The sequence below is a fragment of the Lissotriton vulgaris genome, chromosome 7 (genome assembly GCF_964263255.1).
Source record: "Lissotriton vulgaris chromosome 7, aLisVul1.2, whole genome shotgun sequence".
Classification (NCBI taxonomy): domain Eukaryota; kingdom Metazoa; phylum Chordata; class Amphibia; order Caudata; family Salamandridae; genus Lissotriton; species Lissotriton vulgaris.
In genome coordinates this window covers 343,026,831-343,050,666 of record NC_141695.1, presented here as the reverse complement: position 1 = coordinate 343,050,666, position 23,836 = coordinate 343,026,831, and the positions used below count along the sequence as shown (strand labels likewise).

The window sequence follows — 23,836 nt, the reverse complement described above, 5'->3', positions numbered from 1 at the left end:
TTCTAGGGTAGCATGTTCTCCAGAAAACTCCCGAGCTAACCCAGGTAATCGTCGTTCTTAGCTGGCGCCCAGCCCTTAGACATAGGGTTGGGACTCCAAACACACAATGCAGATCCCCTTGTTGAGAGGGATCTTGAGGGCTTTGCTCTATGGGGCCTGTTGGGGATTTCACTGTTGGGGGATTTGTTGTTGGGCGGGTACATACACTCCTTTCCAGAGCTGTAATCGGACTATGCTTTGTCATCCAGAGAGTTTCACAAATAACCTTCAACTGCGCCATGCACTGAGAGTGCATTTGTTCCTGGAGACGGAGCTCCTGGAGCACAGTCCTTTAGAAGCTAGGCTCCTGACGGGCACGTTGGGTAAAGGATGGATCTCCCAAATCTATCGCTCTCTGATCATTACATCCCCTGACACATCTGCACCATTACAAACCCAATAGGAGGGACGGATCGGATCCCTAAAAAAGAGAACTGGTGTGATTCTAGGATGGCCCCTCACACCATAACTATTTCCTCCAAGTTGAGATTAGTACAAGCATATTACCTTCACGGTGCCTACCTCACCCTCTCACCTGCGCCAGGCATGCCTCCGCTCGACTCCCTCCTGTTTTCAGTGTCCCTACTCACCTGCAGACTTCAACCATACGGTGTGGGCATGCCCCCACATCTCCAGCTTCTGTGCTGAAGTGGCCCAGACAGTCTCAGATGTCCTGAGGTGGGAGGTGGAATTATCCTATCAACTAGTTTGACTGGGGATTTACAACAGTGTGTGGGGCCAAGAGCCGAGCAACTGCTGATTGGGGTGGCCACCGTGGTCGCAAAAAGAGACATAGCCCTGTGCTGGAACTCTCCCCCACTGGCCTCATTGGCTTAATGGTGTGGACTGGTGTGTGCAGCAGGAGAAGCCAGTGTACAAAGCATGAGGCTGTCTTAAGAAACACACCAAGATCTGAAGCAAATGGAACATTTTGAAATGGGTGTCCCGCAGTAACGATATTCATACGTCCCTGTGGGAAGGCTCTGTCATAGGTATGTACTGGTTGAATGTGGTGCTTGTGCCTTGTTTTTGTAAAAACCCAATACATATGGTTGTAAACAAAACCTACTTGGGTGATATTTTTTTAAACTACATTTAGGACACAATATTCATGTCGGACAACATTCAGGCTGTGATATTCTGGTCCCCTCCCATTAGGCCATACTTTTTTTCTGTTTATCAAGTTGACCTTTTTTGTATCCTCACTTCCTTAGCCAGTAAAATGTCCTCTTTCTTTGTGGATGTTTTGAAGCTCATGTTTATTGTTCATCGATCAGTAAGTAAATGACCAGGGTGAGCATCTTCTTCATTGCACATTACACTTAAATGTCTTACCCAATATCCATAACATTGTTTGGTATTTGACAGTTTGAATCTACTCTTCAATGAAGCCAGTTCTCAAGCAGAAGGCCCTCGGTACCATGGCGTAACTGCCTGCTGGGCTCAAATTTGATGACTACATATTTTCGGCGATAGATTGCCTGCATGCACCATTACCAAATACAGGTAGTCTCATTGAGTCGTCACCATACAGTAAACTCCAGTTGAGTTTTCTAAATGGCAGACAAACATGCAGATCATCTCAGCTGAAATTCATAAAATCCACTTTGACCTCCTACCCATTCATTGTGAACATCCTGAAGACCTAATCAGTCTTAATTTTCGGTAGTTCGAAAAGAACAACTCTTCACAAGCTTTCCCCCTGTGGACAGCCACGAGTGTAGTGTAATACTACGCATGCATCATAGCTCTTGGCTCTCGTCAGCATTACTGGTTCTTGGATTGGCAATGGGTTGGGCCTCAATGTTACTCTGGAAGTCAGTCTCTGGAGCCAAGCAGGACTTCCCACATTGAGTGAGTGCTAGGTAACTGGCAGACCACTGCATTCGTCGGCTCATACACTCTTGCTGAAGAGTGGATGGATGCAGCCATTTCCGTTTTCTAGCTCAGTGTTAAATATATCTGGCTCTTTGCCACCCTTGTTCTTCTTCCCCAGTGCCTCAAAATCTTTTCCTTAAAAACTGTTCCTGCGCTCCAATTTGTTGTAACTCATCAACTCACCACAGGTGAATTCGTCACAGCAAGGATCCGTCCGAGGTTCTGTTTTGCGTGGAATAGCACCCGCTTTACATTCCGGCAGAGTGCACATTGCATCTTTACACTTCTGTGATAGAAAACGTAAAATATCAACATAGGAAGTCCTCAGTGATGTGTCCTGACTTTTTTCAGAAGGGTGTGTACTAAATGTTAACGAGGTGGCTCGATTAGCAATTATAATATGCATCTCAATAGTTTACTTTTATAGATGTAGTAGTTTAATATTAGGCCTTAAAAATGGCTATGAAACTGCTCTCTCTCTCTCTTTCTTCCTCTCTCTCTAGTTCCCTTCAACAATCCTCTGCACAACACTAAGAGAGGATACCTCTGTTGCAGACAGACACCAGTATATCCCCTCACCCACTTACATCTAGCATGGGGTGAAAGCTCTTTATCACTTATAAGTGGGGTTTCCTAGTCACTTACACTAGTGGTGGATGGTGCAAGTTGCCTATCACCTGCATTATGAATGGTGCATGTGATCGTTGTTTCTCTTACACAAGGACAGGACAGGAATCTATTTAGCTCTTACATTAGAGTGGTGTGTGTGTGATCTCTTTATCACTTACATCTGGAGTGGTGGTTGGTATCACCGGAGTAAATGTTGGCAATGGAGTTGGCTCGTTGATACCTGTTCAAGAAAGACAGTAATGCAGTTCACACTTTTCTCTGCAATTCCCTTAGACAGCTCTTATTGTTCTTAAGATGCATAAAACGAGAACTTGAACCTTCCCTACCACTTGCACATTTCACACTTTCAGATGTATTGGTACATATACAAATGTTGGCAGTCCTAGACTAGCCTATGGATACAAATGAAACTGAAGACACACACACACACACAGGCACACACTCAAAGGCTGACGGATATCCTGCCACTGACTCATTTATACAGAACTTGAGACTCAAATACTCGCAGTTATAGAAAGTGGCACACAGTCATACAAAGATAACTCACTACATCTAGAGATAAAGGGCCAGATGTAGAAGCCCTAATACCGGTCGGAAACGGCCGATTTCGGCCGTTTCCGAACGGTATTAGGGTTTTCAGATGTAGGGGCATGTTATTTGAAGAATCGGTAATTTTAACGATTCGGTAAATACACCGATTCTGTAAAATACCGAATCGGTATATTTACCGAATCAGTAAATCCATATGTAGGTGACACTCCTAAGAGTGCCACAGGCCCTTAAGAGTCGGTGTTTTACCACACAATCCTATTGTGTGGGAAAATACCGAATTCAGGTGTGCATGCACATCTGTGCATGCACACCTGTGCAATGTGACACACAGACATGCCCTTAGGGCATGTCTGTGTGCCACATGGCACACATGCCTGTATTTGGGGTGCTAGAGGGTGCACCCTTGCTGGAATCGGTATTTACCGAATAGGTAAATACCGATTTGGTACTGTCCATTGATTCCTATGGGCTTCAATGCCCATAGGAATTAATGGGCATTACCGAATCGGTATTTACAGAATCGGTAAATACCGAATCTTAACGATTCGGTATTTACCGATTCTGTAATACCTACACCCCCCCCCCCTCCCCCCTCTATTTTACCACTTCTTAAATACTGAATCGGTAAAATTCGATATTTAAGAAGTGGTAAAATAAAATTACCTACATCTAGGCCAAAGTGCTGAATAAACATTGAGCACTAGAGACCAACAACCACTGAGCAACTTGGCAATTTCCAATAAATAAATCAAAAAATCTGTAAACATAAGATGCAGAACTTTAAACTCATCTAAACAGCAAAATCTATCCAAGTTCATTGCTGTGGATGATGTAATGTGGCAGGTCTGAGCTACTCTGTATGCAGATCCAAATTTAGCAGAAGCTCGATGTTTACAATATCTCTAACGTGCATAGGAAATGTAGGGCCTGGTATAGAGTTTGGCAGGTGCGTCCCTCCGTCTGCCATACTACTAGGGCATTATATCCAATAGGACATGTAATATGGTGGACGAGATATCCGTCACGTTTGTGTTGGAGTAACCTGTCCGCCAAACTCTAAATAAGACCCTTATTCCCAGCCGCTCAGAGTAAATCTTCCAGTAGCTCAATTAGTTCCTGGCTCATAACACCAACATTCGTCTACTGGCGAGGAACTGACTTTTGCCCAGCTGATCTCTCTGTTACCTGGGCTCTGTGTTGCAGTTTTCATTCTCACTATGGCCCACATGCATCAAGCATTTTTGGAGTCGCAAACGGTGCGATTCCTTAAAATCGTCCGTTTGCGATTCCAAAAATGCTTTTTTGGATGCATCAAGCAATTTTAGAAATCGCAACATTTTTGCGATTTCTAAAATTGCGATTGCTTTTAAGAAATTGCAAATTTGCGATTTCTTAAAAGCAATGCATGATCACTTTTTAAATTGCGAATTCGCAATTAGAGGGATAAATTTACCGAGTAGTTGAACCACTTGGTAAATTTGCAAAAAGTGTAAATAACGCAGAAAATACATTTTTAAAACATTCATGTTACGGACACACATGTCCTTAGGACATGTGTGTGTGCAACATGATGCGAAAAATACATTTCAGGGGTGCATGGGGGGTCATTTAGACTCCCCTCCCCACCCTTGAAATGGATTGATGAATTGCGATTTTCAAATTGCGAATTCGCAATTCCCATTCATTCCATTTTGGCCCATAGGAATGAATGGGAATTGCGAATTCGCAATGTGAAAATCGCATTTTTTATGCGATTCGGTAAAAATAGCGATTTTTACCGAATTGCATAAAAAAGGAAAAAATAATCATGCATAGGCTTTCGCGATTTCTAAATTGCGAATCGCTATTTTTCGCAATTTAGAAATCGCAAAAGCCGATATTAATGCATGTGGGCCTATGTAACTGTTTTGGTTGTTCCATTCTTCAACTTATCATATCTCTGGTCCTGACAAAAATGGCGTAACCTGGACAACAGGTTACTGTCTTTGCGCTGCTAGTTATTTATATCTAGATCTTGGTGATCACAGAACAAAATGCAACTGAGGCCCCCTTATTTCAGCACAAAGTTTTCTGTTCAGAGACCATTTACTACTTGAATCTGCTACATTCTGCTACATCTGCTAAGTTATTTGCATTTCTCCTAGAGTTCAATGGTTTGCAAAATGAATATTTAGGGTAGGCAAATGTGTCCATGTAAGAGACAGTCATGTAGTCACATGGGTAAAGGGCCTTTCATTCAAAGAATGGGCACGTGAGTACATGACCTTTCAGCCCAAGAATGGCCACATGGGGGGAGGACATACCTGTCCAGGAACTTTCTGTGTGCAAACCTATGCAAGTCAGCACAGTGTCAAAAACTGAATACTCCAAAGGATTCTCAAGTTTCCTCATTGACTGCATGAGGAAAGAGCAACTCCTCCTAGTAGGCACGATGCCACGCTGCGTTTTCTATGCATGTGAAAGGTGTCCATGTTAGGAGGGACACGCTACAAGGGGCAGAAAGTAACTTGGCAATATTTAAAGTTCTTGATTAAAGATGATACCATTACTCTGAATCAGGGTTAAGAAAGAGCCCAGATACGGGCTTTCAGAATGAGGAAATCGAGATGGAATCCAGCTGTAGTAAAGTGAAGAAAGAAATTAGGGACAAAAATCGGGCAATGAATGTGTTGAAAAATAGGGGTACATCTTGGGCTGGTTGATACTTAAGACTTGCGGCGCCTCGATCTTCGTGAGTATGGCGTCTTTCAGGGATGAGAAGCACCCCATGTGTGGCATCCATTCTTTCATTCCAGCTTCTGTGCCCTGAACGGCAGCTCACTATGCCGGCGCTCTGTGCCAGCCATGAAAAGCTCCTCTGAGTGACTGTGACTGCGGAAGTGCTGGCAAAGAGCACTAGAAGAGGCGCCCTTGTGGGCCGTGAGCAGAGACCTGCTGCCTGACCACATGTAACTCTAAAGTTTTTTAATAATCTTTTCACGTTTAAATGTTTTGTTTACATGTTTTTTTAAAACTTGAATAAACTTGTCACCTTCACCTTTTCAACATTCACGTTTTTCCGCTCAAATATTCAAAGAGGTAGCCATGCTAGATGGGCTCACATCTCAAACACTAGTGTCTAGTGCGTTCAGTCGGCGTCAGCATTGTCAAACAAATGGGGCAGTGATGTTCACCTTGACTACACTAACACCCTCTATTTAGGAGTTGCAGATACTCTGGTGAATCGCCTGCAGGCGGTCCGAAATGCGGCGGCTAGGTTATTCTTGCGTCTACTACCTAGGTGCTCTTTGACCTCGTCAGCCCTTGAAGCCCTCTACTGGCTAGCTGTCAGGAAACGGACCCTCTTTAAAGCCCTGGTTCTGGTTCACAGGGTAGTGTATCTGCCCTTCCCTGGCTATTTGGCTAAGAAACTTGTCCAGTATCTCCCCGCCAGAACACTGCGCTCTGCCTCGCTTCTGTCGATTCCTCGTGTTAAGCCTGTCCGAAGGGGTGGTTAAGCTTACTCTGTTTGGGCTGCTAAAGCATGGAACGAGCTCCCACCCAAATGGCTTGTGATTCCCTTTGAGACTATGTTCTGCAAAAAGCGTAAAACTTGGCTTTTCTCTATGGGGCAATAAAGCTAGTGTTTTTTGGGCGTGTACCATGAGGCTCCTCCCGTCAGCGCCGGGACACTCCTTAAGTAGCTGCGTGCTCTATAAATCTCCCATTCATTCCTATTACTGTGAGGAGCACGCGGGAATCGCCGCCATTTGGGCATAAGTAACAAGCTTTGGAAAACAACTCTAGGCAAAGATTTCACCAGGTTCAGTATGTGCCACAAACTGTCTTCAACCACCATCTACCTTCATTCATGCAAGGCGTCCTCTGAAATGCGCTGCATCGTACGTCCCTCATTTTGCAATGGGTGGCAAATACAAGGCAGTTACTGCTGATATTTCTGCATTTCCTGCTGTTGATTGCCTGTATCGTTGCTTCCGGTGGTATTCAGGGAAGGATTGCCGGATAGTGCACTAATAAACTTATTTCAGTAAAAACTCAGAAGAAACTCTAAAGATTAGGGGTCGCCCTCCTTTGTTATATTGATTAAAAACGTGCAAGGACTTTGGATCCGAATTGTACATTTAACCCTTTGCAGCCCTCTGCGCTTGTCATAGCCTAATGTATTTCTATACGTACTACAGTTAGTAAGTACCAACTCATCCCCCTGAATCGCCGGACCCTGAAGGTGGATCATGAAATACTCACAGTTTTTATAGTCAACACATCGGTGGGTCTTCTCATCGAACACCAAGCCTTCTGCGCAGTGCGGGAAGCAGCCCTCCACACTAAGGGGAAAGAAAGTAAAATGGTGAACATTGATGGAGGGGTCGGTGTGATGGGGTAAGAGAGAGCAGTATTGGCAGTGGAGGGTGGCTCCCCACCTGGACTAGCTGAGCTGTACTGGCTACATTTGAGGGACATCAATGGTAATGAGTACTGGAGCAACTCTTTGTAAGTCTGCTTGGGGTCTGGACTACTACTGATTCGAGGTAAGATGCCTCAACAATACTGTGTTTAGGGCCCAGTACCGGAACTGCCGTGGTTATAGCTGATCAGAACAGACATTCGCAGACAGAACTCTATGTGGTCAAAATGCCAGAACCCGGGAGTGTGCGGGATGCCGGGAGGATGTGCATTACCAGAGTGGTCTGGGTCTTTGTCAAGGATGTGTATCTCTGGTTAGTCTCACTCCATAAGATGAAGTTAGAGAGGAGAAGATTGTGTCTTTGGATCCTATCGATAACTCTGCACTCTTCTGGATATGAAAGTCATTGATACGTTTCGCCTTTTCTATCTATTGCAATCCCCATTCTACTTTCTGATTTTTAAAGTTACGTTTTCAAGATAAAAAAACAACACAAGTACACATAGCATTGGAAACAACCCGTACAACAAAGATCAATTTTACATATAAAAAAATGGATATCAACTGATAATACCACAAATAGTGTTTAACTCTTCTGGTTCTTTCCCTAAAGTTCCCTTTCTGAAAGTCAGTTTTCCATTATTAGTACCTAGCCCGGTCTTGTGTCATCACTCCCCATGGCCCTTCCTCCCTCCTAACATTAGAAGGTGTTTGTGAAACCTTCCTTGACTGCACCATAGGAGTCCAAAGTTCCTCACAGGTGAGAACCAAAAGGTTTATATGAAGGGGACAAAGAAGGTGGGTGTTCTATCAGGAAAAATAAAGGGGGTGGGTGGACTAGAAGGGGGAATAAAGAGGGTGGGTTGAATAGAAGGAGTAATAAAGAGGGTGGGTGGGTCATGAGCAGACTACGATGCACAGCAACGGATGACCCATACCCAGCGCCATGAAACTCAAGGGTGTATGTGCGCTATATAAGCTCCTATTAACATAACATATCTAAGGGGGACAATAAGAATTTCGTACTCTTCATTGCCCATTTCTTGGTGGATTAAGCAGCTCCTTGACAATATCTTAAAACAGTAAATACTAATGTTTTCTACCAGTGAGCCACCATATAAGTCACATAGCAGCATAGCTCTAGTCTACTTCTCATTAAGTGCCATTGGGGGTAAGGGACCCTGCACATTTCTGCGGGGGAAGAGATGTTTCCCTCAAGCACAACATTCTACTTCTAATATGATTATAAATAGATTCATGTGAGCTGTTTTCTGTTTTAAATTAATGGTAATCTCACCTATTGAACAGTACCCGAGTGTGGCACGTTTTATGCCAAAGGACGCTCGGAACACACTGAATCGTGCCTTTTCTGCCCTCCTTCCTGAAGCATCACTCTACTATCACTTCTTTTTTTCCTGCTGCCTATAATCTTCTTCCTCCTGTAGGCCCCCTCTTCTGGCATCTCTCTACTCCATCTTACTTCCTCTTTCCATTCCATTCAGTTGTTCATAACCTCTACATCATGATGATAAGGAAGGAGAAGAGAAATGATGCCTGATATGGGGGAGTGTTTCCTAATAGTACCAGAGTATGACTGTGCTGTGAAAGTGTCCAGGATCTCAGGCGTACAGTGGGCAGGGATAGTACAGGGCAAGAGATACGATTTACTCTTGAATGTAAACTACTATGGTTAAGATATGCATTTCACTTACTTGAGACTTAGTGAGCACTTGGTACCGTAGGGATCTTGGCATGTTTTAATGCATGGGGGCTCACAGGACTTGTACCTCCAGAGACACATAGAGAAGAATGGCAATCCAAAACTTTCCACTAGAAGAGAAAAAACATTGTAAGTTACTCATGTTCATGTGCATTCAAGGAAAACACACAGGGAGTTCTGGTGATGCGCAGACATGGTTCAAGCACACATGCTACCAATCAACATATATAATTTAAGTAGACTTGAGGCTCACACCAGCTTTGACCCTGTTTGAGGATGGCAGATTTTGATTATTAGAAGTTTTACAGAGGACCAAATAGTTTTAGAAAGAAAAGTAACAAGGTTGATGTAAGTCACTGAAGATGTGCAAAAGTAAAAAGTTCTGGACCAAGAAAGAGCAAACTGATGGTGATCTAGGACAGAAGTCAATACGGTTTGTGCTGGCAAGAGGGAGCCCTTCAAGGAAGTGGTAGAGCTTGTGAAGCAGACTCGGAGAGCAGAACATTGACTATGGAAGTCTGTAGTGAAGAGGGCAGCAGAAGTTGCATATAGGGGAAAGGATGACTGGCAAGAGAAAAACACTGAGGAGGATTGGTTTTGGAAGAGTGTGAGGTATCAGTACGATACTTGTGATGCAAGGAAATCTGGGGAGAGCAGAATATTCGGATGATAAGAATTTTTTTTTAGGGAGATCAGAGTATATGGCAATGGGAGGTTTTTAGGGGAATGAGAACACTGAGGTGATGGTAGGGTATTGAGAAGAGTAGAATGTTCGGCTTAGGCAAGGTCATTAGGAAGAGCAATACACTGAGGTGATGGTAGAATATTGAGGAAAGCGCAGAATATTAGGCTTTGGTGAGGTCGTTATAAAGAGCAGAACATTGCTGTGATGATAGGGTATTGAAGAGAGTAGAATGTTAGGCTTCGGCGTGGTCATTATGAAGAGCAGAACATTGGGTGACGGTGAATTATTGAGGAGAGTAGAAGGTTAAGCTTCGTCGAGGACATTATGAAGAGCAGAACATTGAGGTGACGGTGGAGTATTAAGGAGAGTAGAATGTTAAGGTTAGGAGAGGACATTAGGAAGAGCAGGGAATTGAGGTGAAGGTAGAATATTGAGGAGAGTAGGATGTTAGGCTTCGGTGAGGTTGTTAGAAAGAGCAGAACATTGACCTGATGGTAGTGTATTGAGGAGAGTAGATGTTAGGCTTCGGCGTGGTCATTAGGAAGAGAAAAACATTGATGTGATGGTAGGGTATTGAGGGGAGTAGTATGTTAGGCTTCGGCGTGGTCATTAGGAAGAGAAAAACATTGATGTGATGGTAGGGTATTGAGGAGAGTAGATGTTAGTCTTCGGCGTGGTCATTAGGAAGAGAAAAACATTGATGTGATGGTAGGGTACTGAGGAGAGTAGATGTTAGGCTTCGGCGTGGTCATTAGGAAGAGAAAAACATTGATGTGATGGTAGGGTACTGAGGGGAGTAGTATGTTAGGCTTCGGCGTGGTCATTAGGAAGAGAAAAACATTGATGTGATGGTAGGGTATTGAGGAGAGTAGATGTTAGGCTTCGGCGTGGTCATTAGGAAGAGAAAAACATTGATGTGAGGGTAGTGTATTGAGGAGAGTATATGTTAGGGTTCGGCGTGGTCATTAGGAAGAGAAAAACATTGATGTGATGGTAGGGTACTGAGGGGAGTAGTATGTTAGGCTTCGGCGTGGTCATTAGGAAGAGAAAAACATTGATGTGATGGTAGGGTATTGAGGAGAGTAGATGTTAGGCTTCGGCGTGGTCATTAGGAAGAGAAAAACATTGATGTGATGGTAGTGTATTGAGGAGAGTAGATGTTAGGCTTCGGCGTGGTCATTAGGAAGAGAAAAACATTGATGTGATGGTAGGGTACTGAGGGGAGTAGTATGTTAGGCTTCGGCGTGGTCATTAGGAAGAGAAAAACATTGATGTGATGGTAGTGTATTGAGGAGAGTAGATGTTAGGCTTCGGCGTGGTCATTAGGAAGAGAAAAACATTGATGTGATGGTAGGGTACTGAGGGGAGTAGTATGTTAGGCTTCGGCGTGGTCATTAGGAAGAGAAAAACATTGATGTGATGGTAGTGTATTGAGGAGAGTAGATGTTAGGCTTCAGCGTGGTCATTAGGAAGAGAAAAACATTGATGTAATGGTAGGGTATTGAGGGGAGTAGTATGTTAGGCTTCAGCGAGGTCATTATGAAGAGCAGAACATTGAAGTGATGGAAGGGCAATGAGGAGAGTTGAAAATTGGAAAGATGGAATCTTATTAAGGAAATACATAATCTGCCTCATGGGTTAGCAAGTATTGGAAACAGCAGAACAATAGAGTCATATGAAGTTATTTGGAGAATGGAAAATTGTGGCTGTAGGGAGCATGGTGGAGATTAGAGCTCCTGGTGACAGGAGGTTTCAAAAACAATATCATTTGTAGTACTTTACTGAATAGAAATAAATTGGGTCATGGGAGGCTATTGAAGTGAATATAACACTGCATGTTGGTAAGCTACTAAGGAATGTCGAGTTTAAGGTCGATGAGGAACATTATAGAGAGTGCACTGTCATAATTAGTTAATATACTGAGGAGATTAGAATGTGTGACAATCAAATGGTTTAAAAACGTTTGGAACGTTGGAAAGTGGGAGATAATTAATCAGGTGGAAAACTGCAATCGTCAGAGGATATTAAGGAAATCAGTGTTAATTGGGAGAGAGAAAGGGCTGAACACTGAGTATGCAGGGAGTTGTTTATGTTTGAAATTCGAGTAGTAAGTTACTATGGTTGCAGGTTGTTTCAGTCAGTAGCATGCTCTATAGTGGAAGGGGAGTTTCTGGAGTTAAGAGTGACAGAAGAGTAGGGGAGCAAGTCACACTCACTTGTCAGTTTAAAGCTGGCGTCTTGTGTAGACCTCTTAATGTACTTGGTGACAGACAGGGAGTTGTCACTGCCAGCGGTCAGGTAGTAACCGCGTTGGGTGAATGATTCCAGGGCATCGTAACCCCTTGACCAACGGCTCTTTCTCCAGATGAATGTGGCCCTCTTGCGGAAAGCAACACTGGACTGCCATTTCTCAAGATGAACTCTGCCGGCCTCATCCTGGACAATGAAGTAGTTAGGGTACAGTGCAGATTCCAGGGAGATGGGAGGTCTTATGCCTGCAGTGGAAAAGGGAGAAAACAAAGGTGCTGCACTGAAACCCGCCTCGTATCATGTGGGCCATTGCCTGTGCTTCCTTCTGAAAAATGCATTTTGTGAATTTTACAAACACGATATTTTACTTCATGCCAAGTGAATCAGGGCATCAAAGGGATGATAATCTTAAGAAAGGGGGAAAATAAGAAACATATATGATATTCTCAATGGATAATCACTGCGTGCTTTGCTCACTCTCTGTAAGGAGAAGCTGAATTTATTAATTATTCTAAATCAGGGGTCTCCAAACCGGTCCTGGAGGGCCGGATCCATGCCATATTTTTTGGATATCCCCATTGAGATACATGTAGTAATTTAAAAAATCTGGCATGGATCTGGCCCTCCAGGACCGGTTTGGAGACCCCTGTTCTAAATGAACAAACAAACTCAACAGCCAGAGTTCTGGAAGGCAATTATACTCTGGTACTTCCAATTTTAAATTACACAGCGGCGGCCGGCTCAGACAGGCGCAGTTGGGCAGCGCGGGGTGCAGCAGGGGGGAAGTCGACAGACGCCGGAATGGATATTATTTATTTATTAAATATACCTATTTCGTCATCTGTCGACTTCCCCCCTCTCCCACCCTGCCCCGCTCCACCACCCCATGACGCTTACCGGTGCCGGCCGCCGCTGTAATTACAGCTAAAATATATCAAGTTTTCCAGGACCATGATGCGGCGGGCTGCTGTCATTTCAACAATGGATCCCCAGTATGTCTCATTCAATGCATCATCACAGCTGCATCCTCTTTTTTAGCAGCAGACCTCCATCACAAAACCCATGCAGCACTCACCCACCCCTCAGTGCCATACTGACACCTTCTCCTTCCTTAACCTCACCCAGCTAGTGAAAGAAACAAGACACTGGAGAATTATATTATTACTGAAAAAACATCATCATGACTGATATTTGACTAATCTTTTAGTATTAACTCCACATCTACGTACTTTGAGAATATATATATATATATATTTTTTAGAACATTAATTTACATATGCATGTACATGTGGAGTTAAGTATCAACATCTGTACTTACCTTTCGATATTTTGGTTTGAATATCTTGTCCTTGATATTCTTATACTAAGCTATTCCATCTTCAATATTGAGGGGGCATACCATTGGAAAGGTTTTATTGACCCTTTTTCACCTTGATTTAGTCTTAATTATTGTTGAATCTTGGTGTACCTGAGGTCTATCACTTTAAAACTAGAGACACGAATCTGAAATACTCACTGTGTATGTCTTTGTAGAGACCGGGGGTGACCATGAAACTTGCCTTCAGGTCCTCCTTGTCATCATCAGGAGACAGGATCACCTGCCCGGATTCAAAATCTGCCACTAGCCTCAGTTGATTCATGTTTGTCAAGTGATAGGGCCCTTCTCCAGTCTCTGTTGGGCAAAAAGAGACCCATGCATGAATATGGACATGTAGAAACAACTGCAGACGTTACAAACCAACACCAGTCAACTCGAATATGGATTTTCTATCATCATAGGTTTGTTCTAAGGATGTGAAAATATTTTCTCACCAAATTGGCTCATACTAGCATTTTCAGGACTTTTACATTCAAAGAGATCATCTCAATGACTCAGTGGGATGATCCTCTTCAGGGCCAGACTCGGAACCACAACCGGCCGTGGCAAAGTGCTGGCCTCCCCAACTCCCCACTCGGGGGGGTTGGAGGTGCTGCTGAGCTCTTTGCCAGGGCCGGTTTTCGGCCGACGATTTTGCAGCTATGCTGCAAAAACGACACTGCAACAAAAACGGCCCCCTAGGACCCCAAAACCAGCCCCCACCCATGCAGCGCAACGGGGGATTGCCCGGTTCTCGCTTTGGCCAGTCTGGCCCTGATCCTATTCGTTCAGTCTGTCCATTACCATGGCTGAGGAGGATGCTCCTTTTAGTGCAGTCTTTAACTTCTTGGTGTGGTGCTGTACTCTGATTCCACCATCCAAGCAGTGCCAGGCAGCAAAGAACACAGGCTACATTCACAGTTTCCCTAAAGAGGCTTTGGTTGGGATTCTTACTACAGGGAGAGCCTGATATTTGTCTTAAACTGATATCCACCCACCTCCTTTCCTACTGACCATTTTTAAATTTTGCTCCAAAACTGAAAAGATCAACCTCAATCAGATGTAATTGCATTCCAGCAAGCAGGACGTAGTGCTTACCTCTATTGTAGTATTCACATGGCGCGGCTAAAATGAAAAGAGAAATTCATCAATTAAAATAGCTAGTTTCTTCGCTTCATATGAGATATATTATTGTGTGCCAAGGACTCAGGTATACAATGACAAACATCATGCATGTATTAAATGCTGAACACATCAAACTTTTTGCAGAACCAGACTCCATGCCATGTCACTCCTTGTCTCCATGCCATGTCACTGCCCGCTACAGATATCTGGCAGTAGTCTGACAAGTCATAGAACAAGCATTGCATGTGGTTGCTCAAGTTCTGAGCTATGGTGCAAGCTCCTTGGCACGTTGCTGCCTCATACGGACAACTATCAGAACCAAGCATTTGCAATGCAATCGGTCTCGCCATTGGGACCTTATATGTATTTAGATATGCAGCACATTAGCCTGGGTGCTGAAAACATCTACTGTTCTTTAACATGGAGGGAAAGTAAGCACCAAACTGATGAACACGCCAGGTATGGGAACACTTGGAGAGAAATATTGCCTATCAGCATTAAATGGTATAGTCAAAGCTCATGTTTTAATATAAAATTGGTGTCTTTGGTGGTCATATAACTGAAAATACAAGATTAAACAAATATTATTGTCTATGGGTGCTCGTGGAAGACAAGTTTCTATGGCCTGGAATCTAGGGCATGCTAAAGTGATTCTTGTATTTTACTGGCCCCTGCTGGTCGTTTTTTATCAAGAAAGTTGAATAGAGGCAGTTGCCAAAAAAATAAAAAATGAACGTTCCTAAGCAGAAAGCAATTCTGGTATTTTACTAACCTCTACTGGTCATTTTCTATCAAGACAGATAAATAGAGGCAGTGAACAAACAGAAAGCAATTCTGCTATTTTACTGACCTCTACTGGTCGTTTTCTATCAAGAAGGTTGAATAGAGGCAGTTGAACAGAAAAATTAGTCCCTAAGCAAAAGTGGAAGCAGACAAGTCCTGGAGCTGATCTCCAGAGCCCACAAAGTACATTCAACAGATCTTCCAGACAGGGCAAGCACTGTCTAGGCTCGACCTAAAAAGGACATGTGAATCTGACTGCAAGGGTAAGCTGCAGCACCTCGGTCATGTACTCAGAACTGGCAGGAGAAAAGCAAGGCATTCCTCAAGGGAAGGCAACATTCAATATGCTACCAGCAAAGGGTACATGTAACAAGAGTGAATGCTGCTCCTAACACACTGCAAAAAGAACAATTGATAGAATGCAGAACAATGTCATGCTTCACCCCAGTACAGAGATCTGGGCCTAAATCCATCAGTGTTTTCCTCACCATGCCATTCCAGTTTGGACCCAGCCATATGCAAATCAGTCTTGACACTGCGCCCAATGGGAACAGTCCAGCCCGAACTGCCAGGCCAGGTCCTCCCTGGACTGGAAACAAACATCCTAGGACGAGTTTCCAGCTTTCAGCCCTCATCAGCCAGGATAGCTTGACTCCAGTGGCATGGAGAGCATGGGACCCATGTCTGGGCATATCAAAAGAAGCTTCTTTGCTTCCAGCAATTTTATCTTTACTTCTACTGTCTATGTTTCAAGATCATTTTACACCTTCTTGCAGAAGAAATCCAGATATACTCACGACACGTGTCAGCTGTTCTCCAATCAATTGAGATGCCTTGGCGGCAGCAAGCACGCGCATATGCGGCCACAGCGGTACAGAAGCAGAGGCAGCTCTCCCCTTCTATGCAGGAAGCCGTCTCCTCCACACAAGCAGAGTAGTACGAGTCCACGGACACCTTAGGAGAGGCAAAATGTGATTACATTTACTATCAACATAGTAAGAAAGCTCAGCAAGTTAATAATGTTGATATGGATGTGTGAGCTGTAGGTTTGAATCCTGGCAAGGGAGACGCAACCTTCCATCCATCTGAGTTCTATAGCACGATTACACACTTTGTTTGGGTGATGATACTTCGTTATAAAATGATTTGTTTCCATGCTTTGGCATAGGTGGTATATCAACAATAGCTTATTAATATATTATTAAAATCTTTCGGTCCGATTACAAAGCTTTCTCTGTGTCTATTTCTTAATCCAGATTTAGGTGTCTGGAGAAAGATTCACTTAGTCACTAAAAAGAGGAGCAGGGAATCTAGTCTTTTTGAGCGAAATGTACTGCTAAGATGTAATGGAATCAGTGTAGGCTTAAAAGACAGGAACTTACCACACTGTGGCATGGGAAGAATACATCACTCTTCAGTAGGCTGCAACGCTCCTCAACGAAGATCGTGTGGTTGCCAGATGGCGGAGGTAGAGGTTTCTCATGTGGACACTGTAAGATCACAAATATGAGAATAACAAGAGAACATGAGCAACCCAACAGAAAAACACAAACAGAAAGTGAATACCTCAGTAGGTTAGTGCAACTGAAATGGCTAATAAAATAATACAAATAGAACTCGAAGAAACCAATCGGATAACAACTGAACCAAAAATGATAATAACAATACAGAATGAAATATTCAATATCATAATACCAACAGACCATGATAAACTAATTGGATAACTTACAACAATAACATTATTAGAACCCCAATAGGATAAAGCCAAAAAAATGAAACACCAACAGGGTGATACTAACAGAGCATAAGGAAGTCGAAAAATAAAATAAAATGAAGAATCATTAAGTTTATATTAAGAGAACACTAAGGGTTCATATATAACTATGCTGAAAAAATATGCAGAACCCAATATGAGAGTACACATTTTGAATGGATGATACTTTTGGGAAACATTATTAAGGACCTAAAGTGAAGATACTAAGAGAACATGGAGGACCCAATAACACTGATGAAACTTGAGGGACCGACTGAAAATGGAAAATACGGGCATCAGTGAGATGAGGGTACCTGAAAGAGTAAAATGAATAGACTAAAATCAGGCCTTAGCCTGCCGTTATCATCAATACTACCGGGGAACATTGCTGGACTTTGCAGATCCTTGAATGAAAGAGATTTTCTTGAGTTTCTGCACAATCAGGCAATACCTTGGATCCAAGATACATGGCCGGGGAAACCACTTCTAATGAAAGATAGCAACACGTGCATGCATGGATAGGGAATCCACAGCAGTAACGGAGGTTTGTCTTTCTATGTAAAGAACACGTAGGGGCGGCTCCTCTATATGGGCATCGGGGCTCTGCCCCCTTTATTTTTCCACAGAACTTAATGTTAGAAAATGTCTTAATATTTAACAAAAAATACTATCAATATAACAAAATATACAAGTTCACCCTCGTTGGATGAGAACTGCCCTCAACCTCAGCCATGCTTGCTTTTCTGTGAACCCTGGGCTGTTACTTATGAATGAAAGTGCATGTGCATTAATTAAGCTGTAATACATTTTCTGGGCTGAGGCTTCACACGACCTTACGCCTGTGATGTCATCAGCCGGGCAAAGCCATTGCCTCGTGGGCTGAAGTCCACCCCCTCAGGCGTTTCCAATAAAGTTAGCACCGGGCGCCTCAGCCAGAAGCCCTGCAGGCGAGGGGTTTTCTGCCAACCAGCCTGGGAATGGAAGGTCCGTCACTTCACACTTTAACAGCTCATTACAGGGTAGGGTGGGGTTAGCCAGACTCAAAGCACTGGTCCCACTCCACCCTGTGATGAATTGTGTAGGGGTGGGGTTTGATGACGGAGGCAAGAAGTTTCACCTGAAGTCTGCGTAGTGCAGTGTGCCTGCACAGGTTTTAATGGCATACTCTCCAGTGCCGAGCCTCCCGCTCTGTGCTTTACTCGAGTAAACTACCATTTCCTGGGGCGACTAATTTCCTAAGTGGATCGATCCATGCTGTAGAGGAGTGCAGTCCACACTACGAAGTTAAGCAGGTGAACTTTGCAGTGTACAGTGAGAGATCAGGCACTGGGCTATTTAAATTCCAGAGGTAGCGATGGTAGGTTGTTTGAAAAGTTAGAGAATGTTGCTCTGTATGCTACAGTTATGTGGGTAGATTTATTTCTGCAAGAATGTGATCGACCAAATAAAGCTAAATGTGTAATTTCGTTTTGCGGGCAACTAAGTTTCCGCCAGAAAAGTGATTTTCTCTTTGATTGTAATCGGGGTCTGAAACAGTCTGAGATGCGTCACGTTGTAAAGCTCTGCCCTACATTATACCTGCGTCAGGTATAATGTATGCAGGGTGGGCGTTCCCATGCAAGAAAGCCTCGTACAAGAGAATGTAGTGAAATCTACAAGATTTCACTGAGTAATTTTTATGACGCCACTGCGTCAAAACCATACGCCTGCTTAAAGCAGACGTAAGGAGTGACGCAGCACAATAAGTATAGGCCGCCCCTGAGCATTGCCGGAGTTGCGGCGCGCTTGCATTATGACTCAAGCAATGCGTTACCTCAACCCTGACAGATGCGTCACAAATCTGTCAATCCTTACGCCACGCTGCACCGCATTGCCGCGACTCGCCCATGGTGGAGCAAGGGTTTTTTTACGTAACGCAAATTAACTGAAGCATCTCTGCTGATATGCAGAGATGCGTCTGTTCTTGTAAATCTGCCCCAAAGTGTTCAAATATAGACAGAAAACAAAGTTCATTCTGCAAGCCAGAAATTGCTTTCCTAGAGTAAATCTTGAATATGGTCTTGTAGTGATTATTTTTTTGTTTGTTTATGTATCAAGGGCACACACGCAAGCACACAGGAACATCTTAAGGATTTTGGGGGCCCTGGCAAAACATATTTTGGGGGCCCCTCTTCAGGACACTTTGAATTTATGGTCCAAATTCAGCTAGTTCATGCCCAGTTGACCAGGTCACTGACAGTGTATAGGCACAGCCATCCAAATTCTGAATGTGTTTCCATCTAATATTCAGGTTCAGTGGCGTGTGATTTCAATATTTTTGCACAACAGCAGCTCACTAATAATAATGCAAATAATCTCTATGACCCCCCTCCCATTTTTCATTTGTGATGACCTGTTTTGATCAAACACAACACAACATTTCTCTGCAAAATGCCTGTAATAGACACCACCCCACATTTAAAATAAAGGAAAACGGTATTTAAAACTATCTATTTAAGAATTATTTACGGTAATCAGGGAAAGGAGCTGGCTCTATCAAGAAGCCCCCTGACAGGTTGGGGCTCTGGGTCAGAGCCAACTTTGCCCATGCCTTAAAACGTCTCTGCACGTACACACACACATGCATGCACTCATGCACGCACGCACACACGCGTTATTAATACCTGTTGACTTTATAACATTTGCATTTGAATTCTTTCATGGCAACTATTTGTATGGCTATGTCATTTGGGAATAATGTAGTTTTGTTTTTATTGCAGTGTTTTTAATCAGTCTTTATGACTTTTATTAATTTAACAATAAACATAGATGATGTGAACTGTGAAGGCGACTAGAGTTTCTTGTGGATGGTACTCAGGAAACAATGGAAAAGTATTTCCAAACATTTGGAAAGATAACGAGACATGTCTAGCCCATGAAGGAAAACTGTGGAAAGCAAGCAGTCTTCACCATCATGCACCATGGTGACTAGAAATGTTTGTTGTCTCAGCCTGCGCCATATCTTCTCTATAATATCGAAACACACAACAGTGGTTATCTTTTTTTAAGCAAACGTGTATCTGCTACACCCAACCACATCCACGCCCCAGAACTTACACCAGCTGCAAGAAATTGGGAACCGTACTGCAACATGTTTCCTCTGGAAAATTCATAGGTTGTTGTTCCATCGGCGTCACCGCATATTCCTTCGACTTTTCCCTGCAAAACCCACAATGCCTCGATTAAATCCAGCCAGCAAGAAGTAAAGCTGCGATAAGCAGCCACAGCACCATAGAAAGGCTTAGAGAAACCCGTCCTTGCATCCTCTCCTCACAGCCACAAGATGGTTGGCACATTTTATCAATCAGTCCCAGTGATGCCTGCGCTGACCCTCCCCTATCATAATTCCCATGATGGGAGATAGTACTTCCTTCTAGAGAATGTGTGTAAATAATAATGGAGTAGCCCCAAAGATTGAAAAAACATCTGAAGAAACTGACAATTCCAATATGTTGTTTAAGCTAATGTGATTGAGGGCCTTTAATAATCGTGGGGAGAGAAGTAGCGAATTAGCTCAAAAACATCTGCAGAAGAGCAGGGCTGGTTGGATATTAACCAATCAGGGATGGTGTTACATTCAACAATGTGGACCTCTGCATCTGCTCCACTGCCTATTTACCTGTACCACAGTCGCCTTGTCATTGATGCCTCATTGCTTGGGAATGGAAGGTGAGACCGAGAGCCTTCTCTACATGCTCATGAGTGCTGTATGTCCCAGGGATCCTTTCTGTCCCCTGTGTTCTCAATGTCTACATAAAACTCTGAAAGTTGCTACCAAGATCTGCATTTCCACTCTAATGCGAATAACACATTGATGTGCATGTGTGTCACTGGGCAGAAATACAGGTTTAAGCAACTGGTAGACCCTCCCCATCTGGTGGCATCGATGCATGTACGGTATGTATGAATCAGTATTTATATAGCACACATCTAGGTGGGAAGCAACCAAGTACTGTACATTACTTAGTGGAATGGGACACAAACAGCATGATTACATACATTAAGTGGGGATCACAGAAAAATAATTCACACATTGTATTTTGCTGAGGCACGGGTATACTAAGTGATCTGCCCAGAATCACACAATGTCAAGAGCTTAAGCTGGATTCTAACCAGCTAAAAGGCCACTCTTCCTCGTCTCAGAGTTGGTGGATTAAGATAAAGTAATTTAAAAATGGAGGTCCAACCAGCAGTACTAAAACAATTTGTTCTGACTCTTTTCTTCCCACATGCTTTAAGGACATCCCAGACTATTTATTTATTTATTTATTTATTTTTAACATTTCTAAAGCGCTGCTTATACCCGTGGGCGTCTTGGCGCTGTAAACCAATTATTTGTAAATGCCTCTGAGCTGATTGACTATTGAGTGAACAGCCAGGTTTTCAAAAGCTTACGGAATTGAAGGAGGGTGGGACTTCGCTTGATGTTGAGAGGCAGAGTATTCCAAAGCCTGGGGGCGGCCACCAGAAAGCGGCGATCGCCCCAGGTAACAGTTTTGGTACGGGGGGCAACTAATTGGTTTAGGGTGGCTGACCTTAAGGCTCTGGAAGGTTTGTGCAATTGAAGTTGGTCTCTTAAAAACTGGGGGCCTTGGTTGTTAAGTGCCTTGAACACAATGCATAAAGCTTTGAATTGGATTTTTTTCTGCACAGTGAGCCAGTGAAGGTCTTTAATGCTATTGGAGATGGATTCAAATTTGGTTTTGCCAGCAAGCAGGCGTGCTGCGGCGTTTTGAATGGTCTGCAATTTGGTAATGACTCTGGCTTGAGCATTTAGAAAGAGACCATTACAGTAGTCCAGGGAGGACAAAACAAGAGATGTGACCAGTGTCTCAATGGCTGATTCAGGTAGAAAAGGGTGTATTTTCCTGATCATCTTAAGCTTTAGATGTGCCGAAGACACCGTTTTATTGGCATGGTCCATAAAATTTAGGGCATCATCGAAGATGATGCCAAGGTTCCTGACTTTGGTAGCGGGGGTAGGAGGCATACCAAAGGTGTCAGGCCACCAACTCGAAGGCCATGCTGGCAGAAGGGTTCCAAAAATAAGTACCTCTGTTTTGTCAGAGTTCAACTTTAAACAGTTGGTTGACATCCAATCTCCTATATCTAGGAGTCCTTTCTTGAATTGTTCGGCCACTTGATCTCCGTCCCCATTGATTGCCAACACTAGTTGTGTATCGTCGGCGTAAGAGGTTAGGCTCATCCCATGTGCTTTGATGGTTTTAGCAAGGTCCGACACATAGATATTAAATAGTGTCGGACTCAGGGATGAGCCTTGAGGGACACCACATGGGGCTGAAAGTTGGGCCGATTGAAAGGGTCCTAGGATGACTGCCTGCGTTCTTTTGGCAAGAAAGGACGCGATTAGATTTTTGGCAGTGTGACAGATTCCAAAACCCTCGACCCGGTCGACCAAGATGGTGTGGTCGACCGTGTCGAAGGCTGCGGATAGGTCTAACAAGACCAGAATGGCTGTGCCCCCCTGGTCCCTGATTACCCTGATATCGTCGGCCGCTTTAATCAGGGCTGTCTCTGTCCCATGGAATTTCCTAAATCCGAACTGGGTGTTATCTAAGAGCTGATGTGTTTCTATAAACTCGGAAATCTGGGAATTCATTGCTTTTTCAAGCACTTTCGCCATAAAAGGGAGGCTTGCAATGGGACGATAATTTTTTAATTCACTTTTATCAAGGGAGGGTTTTTTCAACAAGGGTTTTAGTAAGGTATTTTTGAGGGGGTCTGGATAATTGCCTGATAGAAGAATGGTGTTGCAGACCTGGGTGACCACTGGAATGATATCCTCCATTACCGGCCGGAGTACTGATATTGGGCAGGGATCGAGGGGTGATCCTGATTTGATGGAGGACAGTATGGCTTTTATGTGATCTGGGGTAACTGGTTGAAAGCTAGTGAATGTGTTTGCAGGGGGCGGGATAGGGAGACTGCCTGTGCGCGAGGGTGGATTAGAAGCAAAAGCCTGGTAAATATCATCTACTTTGGTGTAGAAAAACGAGGCAAGAGCATCACATAATGATTGCGAAGGAGGGGGAGTGAGATCAGGGGAGTTACCTGACAGTACCTTGGTAATTTGAAACAGTTGCCTACTGGAGTTTTTAGCGTTCTCGATTTGGTCGCTATAGTAGTCCTTCTTTGCTTTTGTTATCATGGCTTTATAAAGCGCCAATGCTTCTTTGTAGGTGTTTTTACTGTCGATATCGTAATTCTTTCTCCATTGACGTTCCTTATTGCGATTTATTTGTTTTTGTGCCCTTAATTTGTCATTATACCAAGGGGCAGTTGGTTTAGATCTATTGCTGGACCGTTCTTTAGTGGGGGCTGATTGATTCGTAGCCTGGCCTACCCAGGTATAAAACTGCTGAAGAGCAGAATTAGGCTCCGGGGACAGTGTAGGACGGGTAAGTTCAAGTGTTAGTTTTAATTGGTCATGATTCAAGTTTTTCCAATCTTTAAAAGACTGTTTGGGCACGGGAACTGGTCTGTTACTGCACTGATTATGCATGATTATTTTTGCGAAAACGACGTAGTGGTCCGTCCAGGGCATGGGCAGGATGTTTGTTATTTGCATGCCTTCAAGGTTTGAGAAAATAGGGTCCAAA

The 23,836-nt window shown here is 43.6% G+C and overlaps 1 protein-coding gene across 1 annotated transcript in view; it reads right to left on the bottom strand.

Annotated features, from left to right (window-relative positions):
* The window catches only part of LOC147701546 (otogelin-like protein), a 109,820-nt gene that overhangs the window by 17,394 nt on the left and 68,590 nt on the right, over positions 1-23,836 (bottom strand). The window contains exons 22-31 of the mRNA XM_086929351.1: positions 20,274-20,375; positions 16,807-16,914; positions 16,222-16,378; positions 14,615-14,641; positions 13,676-13,831; positions 12,126-12,404; positions 9,217-9,334; positions 7,345-7,424; positions 2,706-2,767; positions 2,101-2,203 (exon numbers count right to left, since the gene is read on the bottom strand). Of these exons, the coding sequence (XP_086785477.1) occupies positions 2,101-2,203; positions 2,706-2,767; positions 7,345-7,424; positions 9,217-9,334; positions 12,126-12,404; positions 13,676-13,831; positions 14,615-14,641; positions 16,222-16,378; positions 16,807-16,914; positions 20,274-20,375 (1,192 nt within the window). The remainder of the gene's footprint in view (positions 1-2,100; positions 2,204-2,705; positions 2,768-7,344; positions 7,425-9,216; positions 9,335-12,125; positions 12,405-13,675; positions 13,832-14,614; positions 14,642-16,221; positions 16,379-16,806; positions 16,915-20,273; positions 20,376-23,836) is intronic.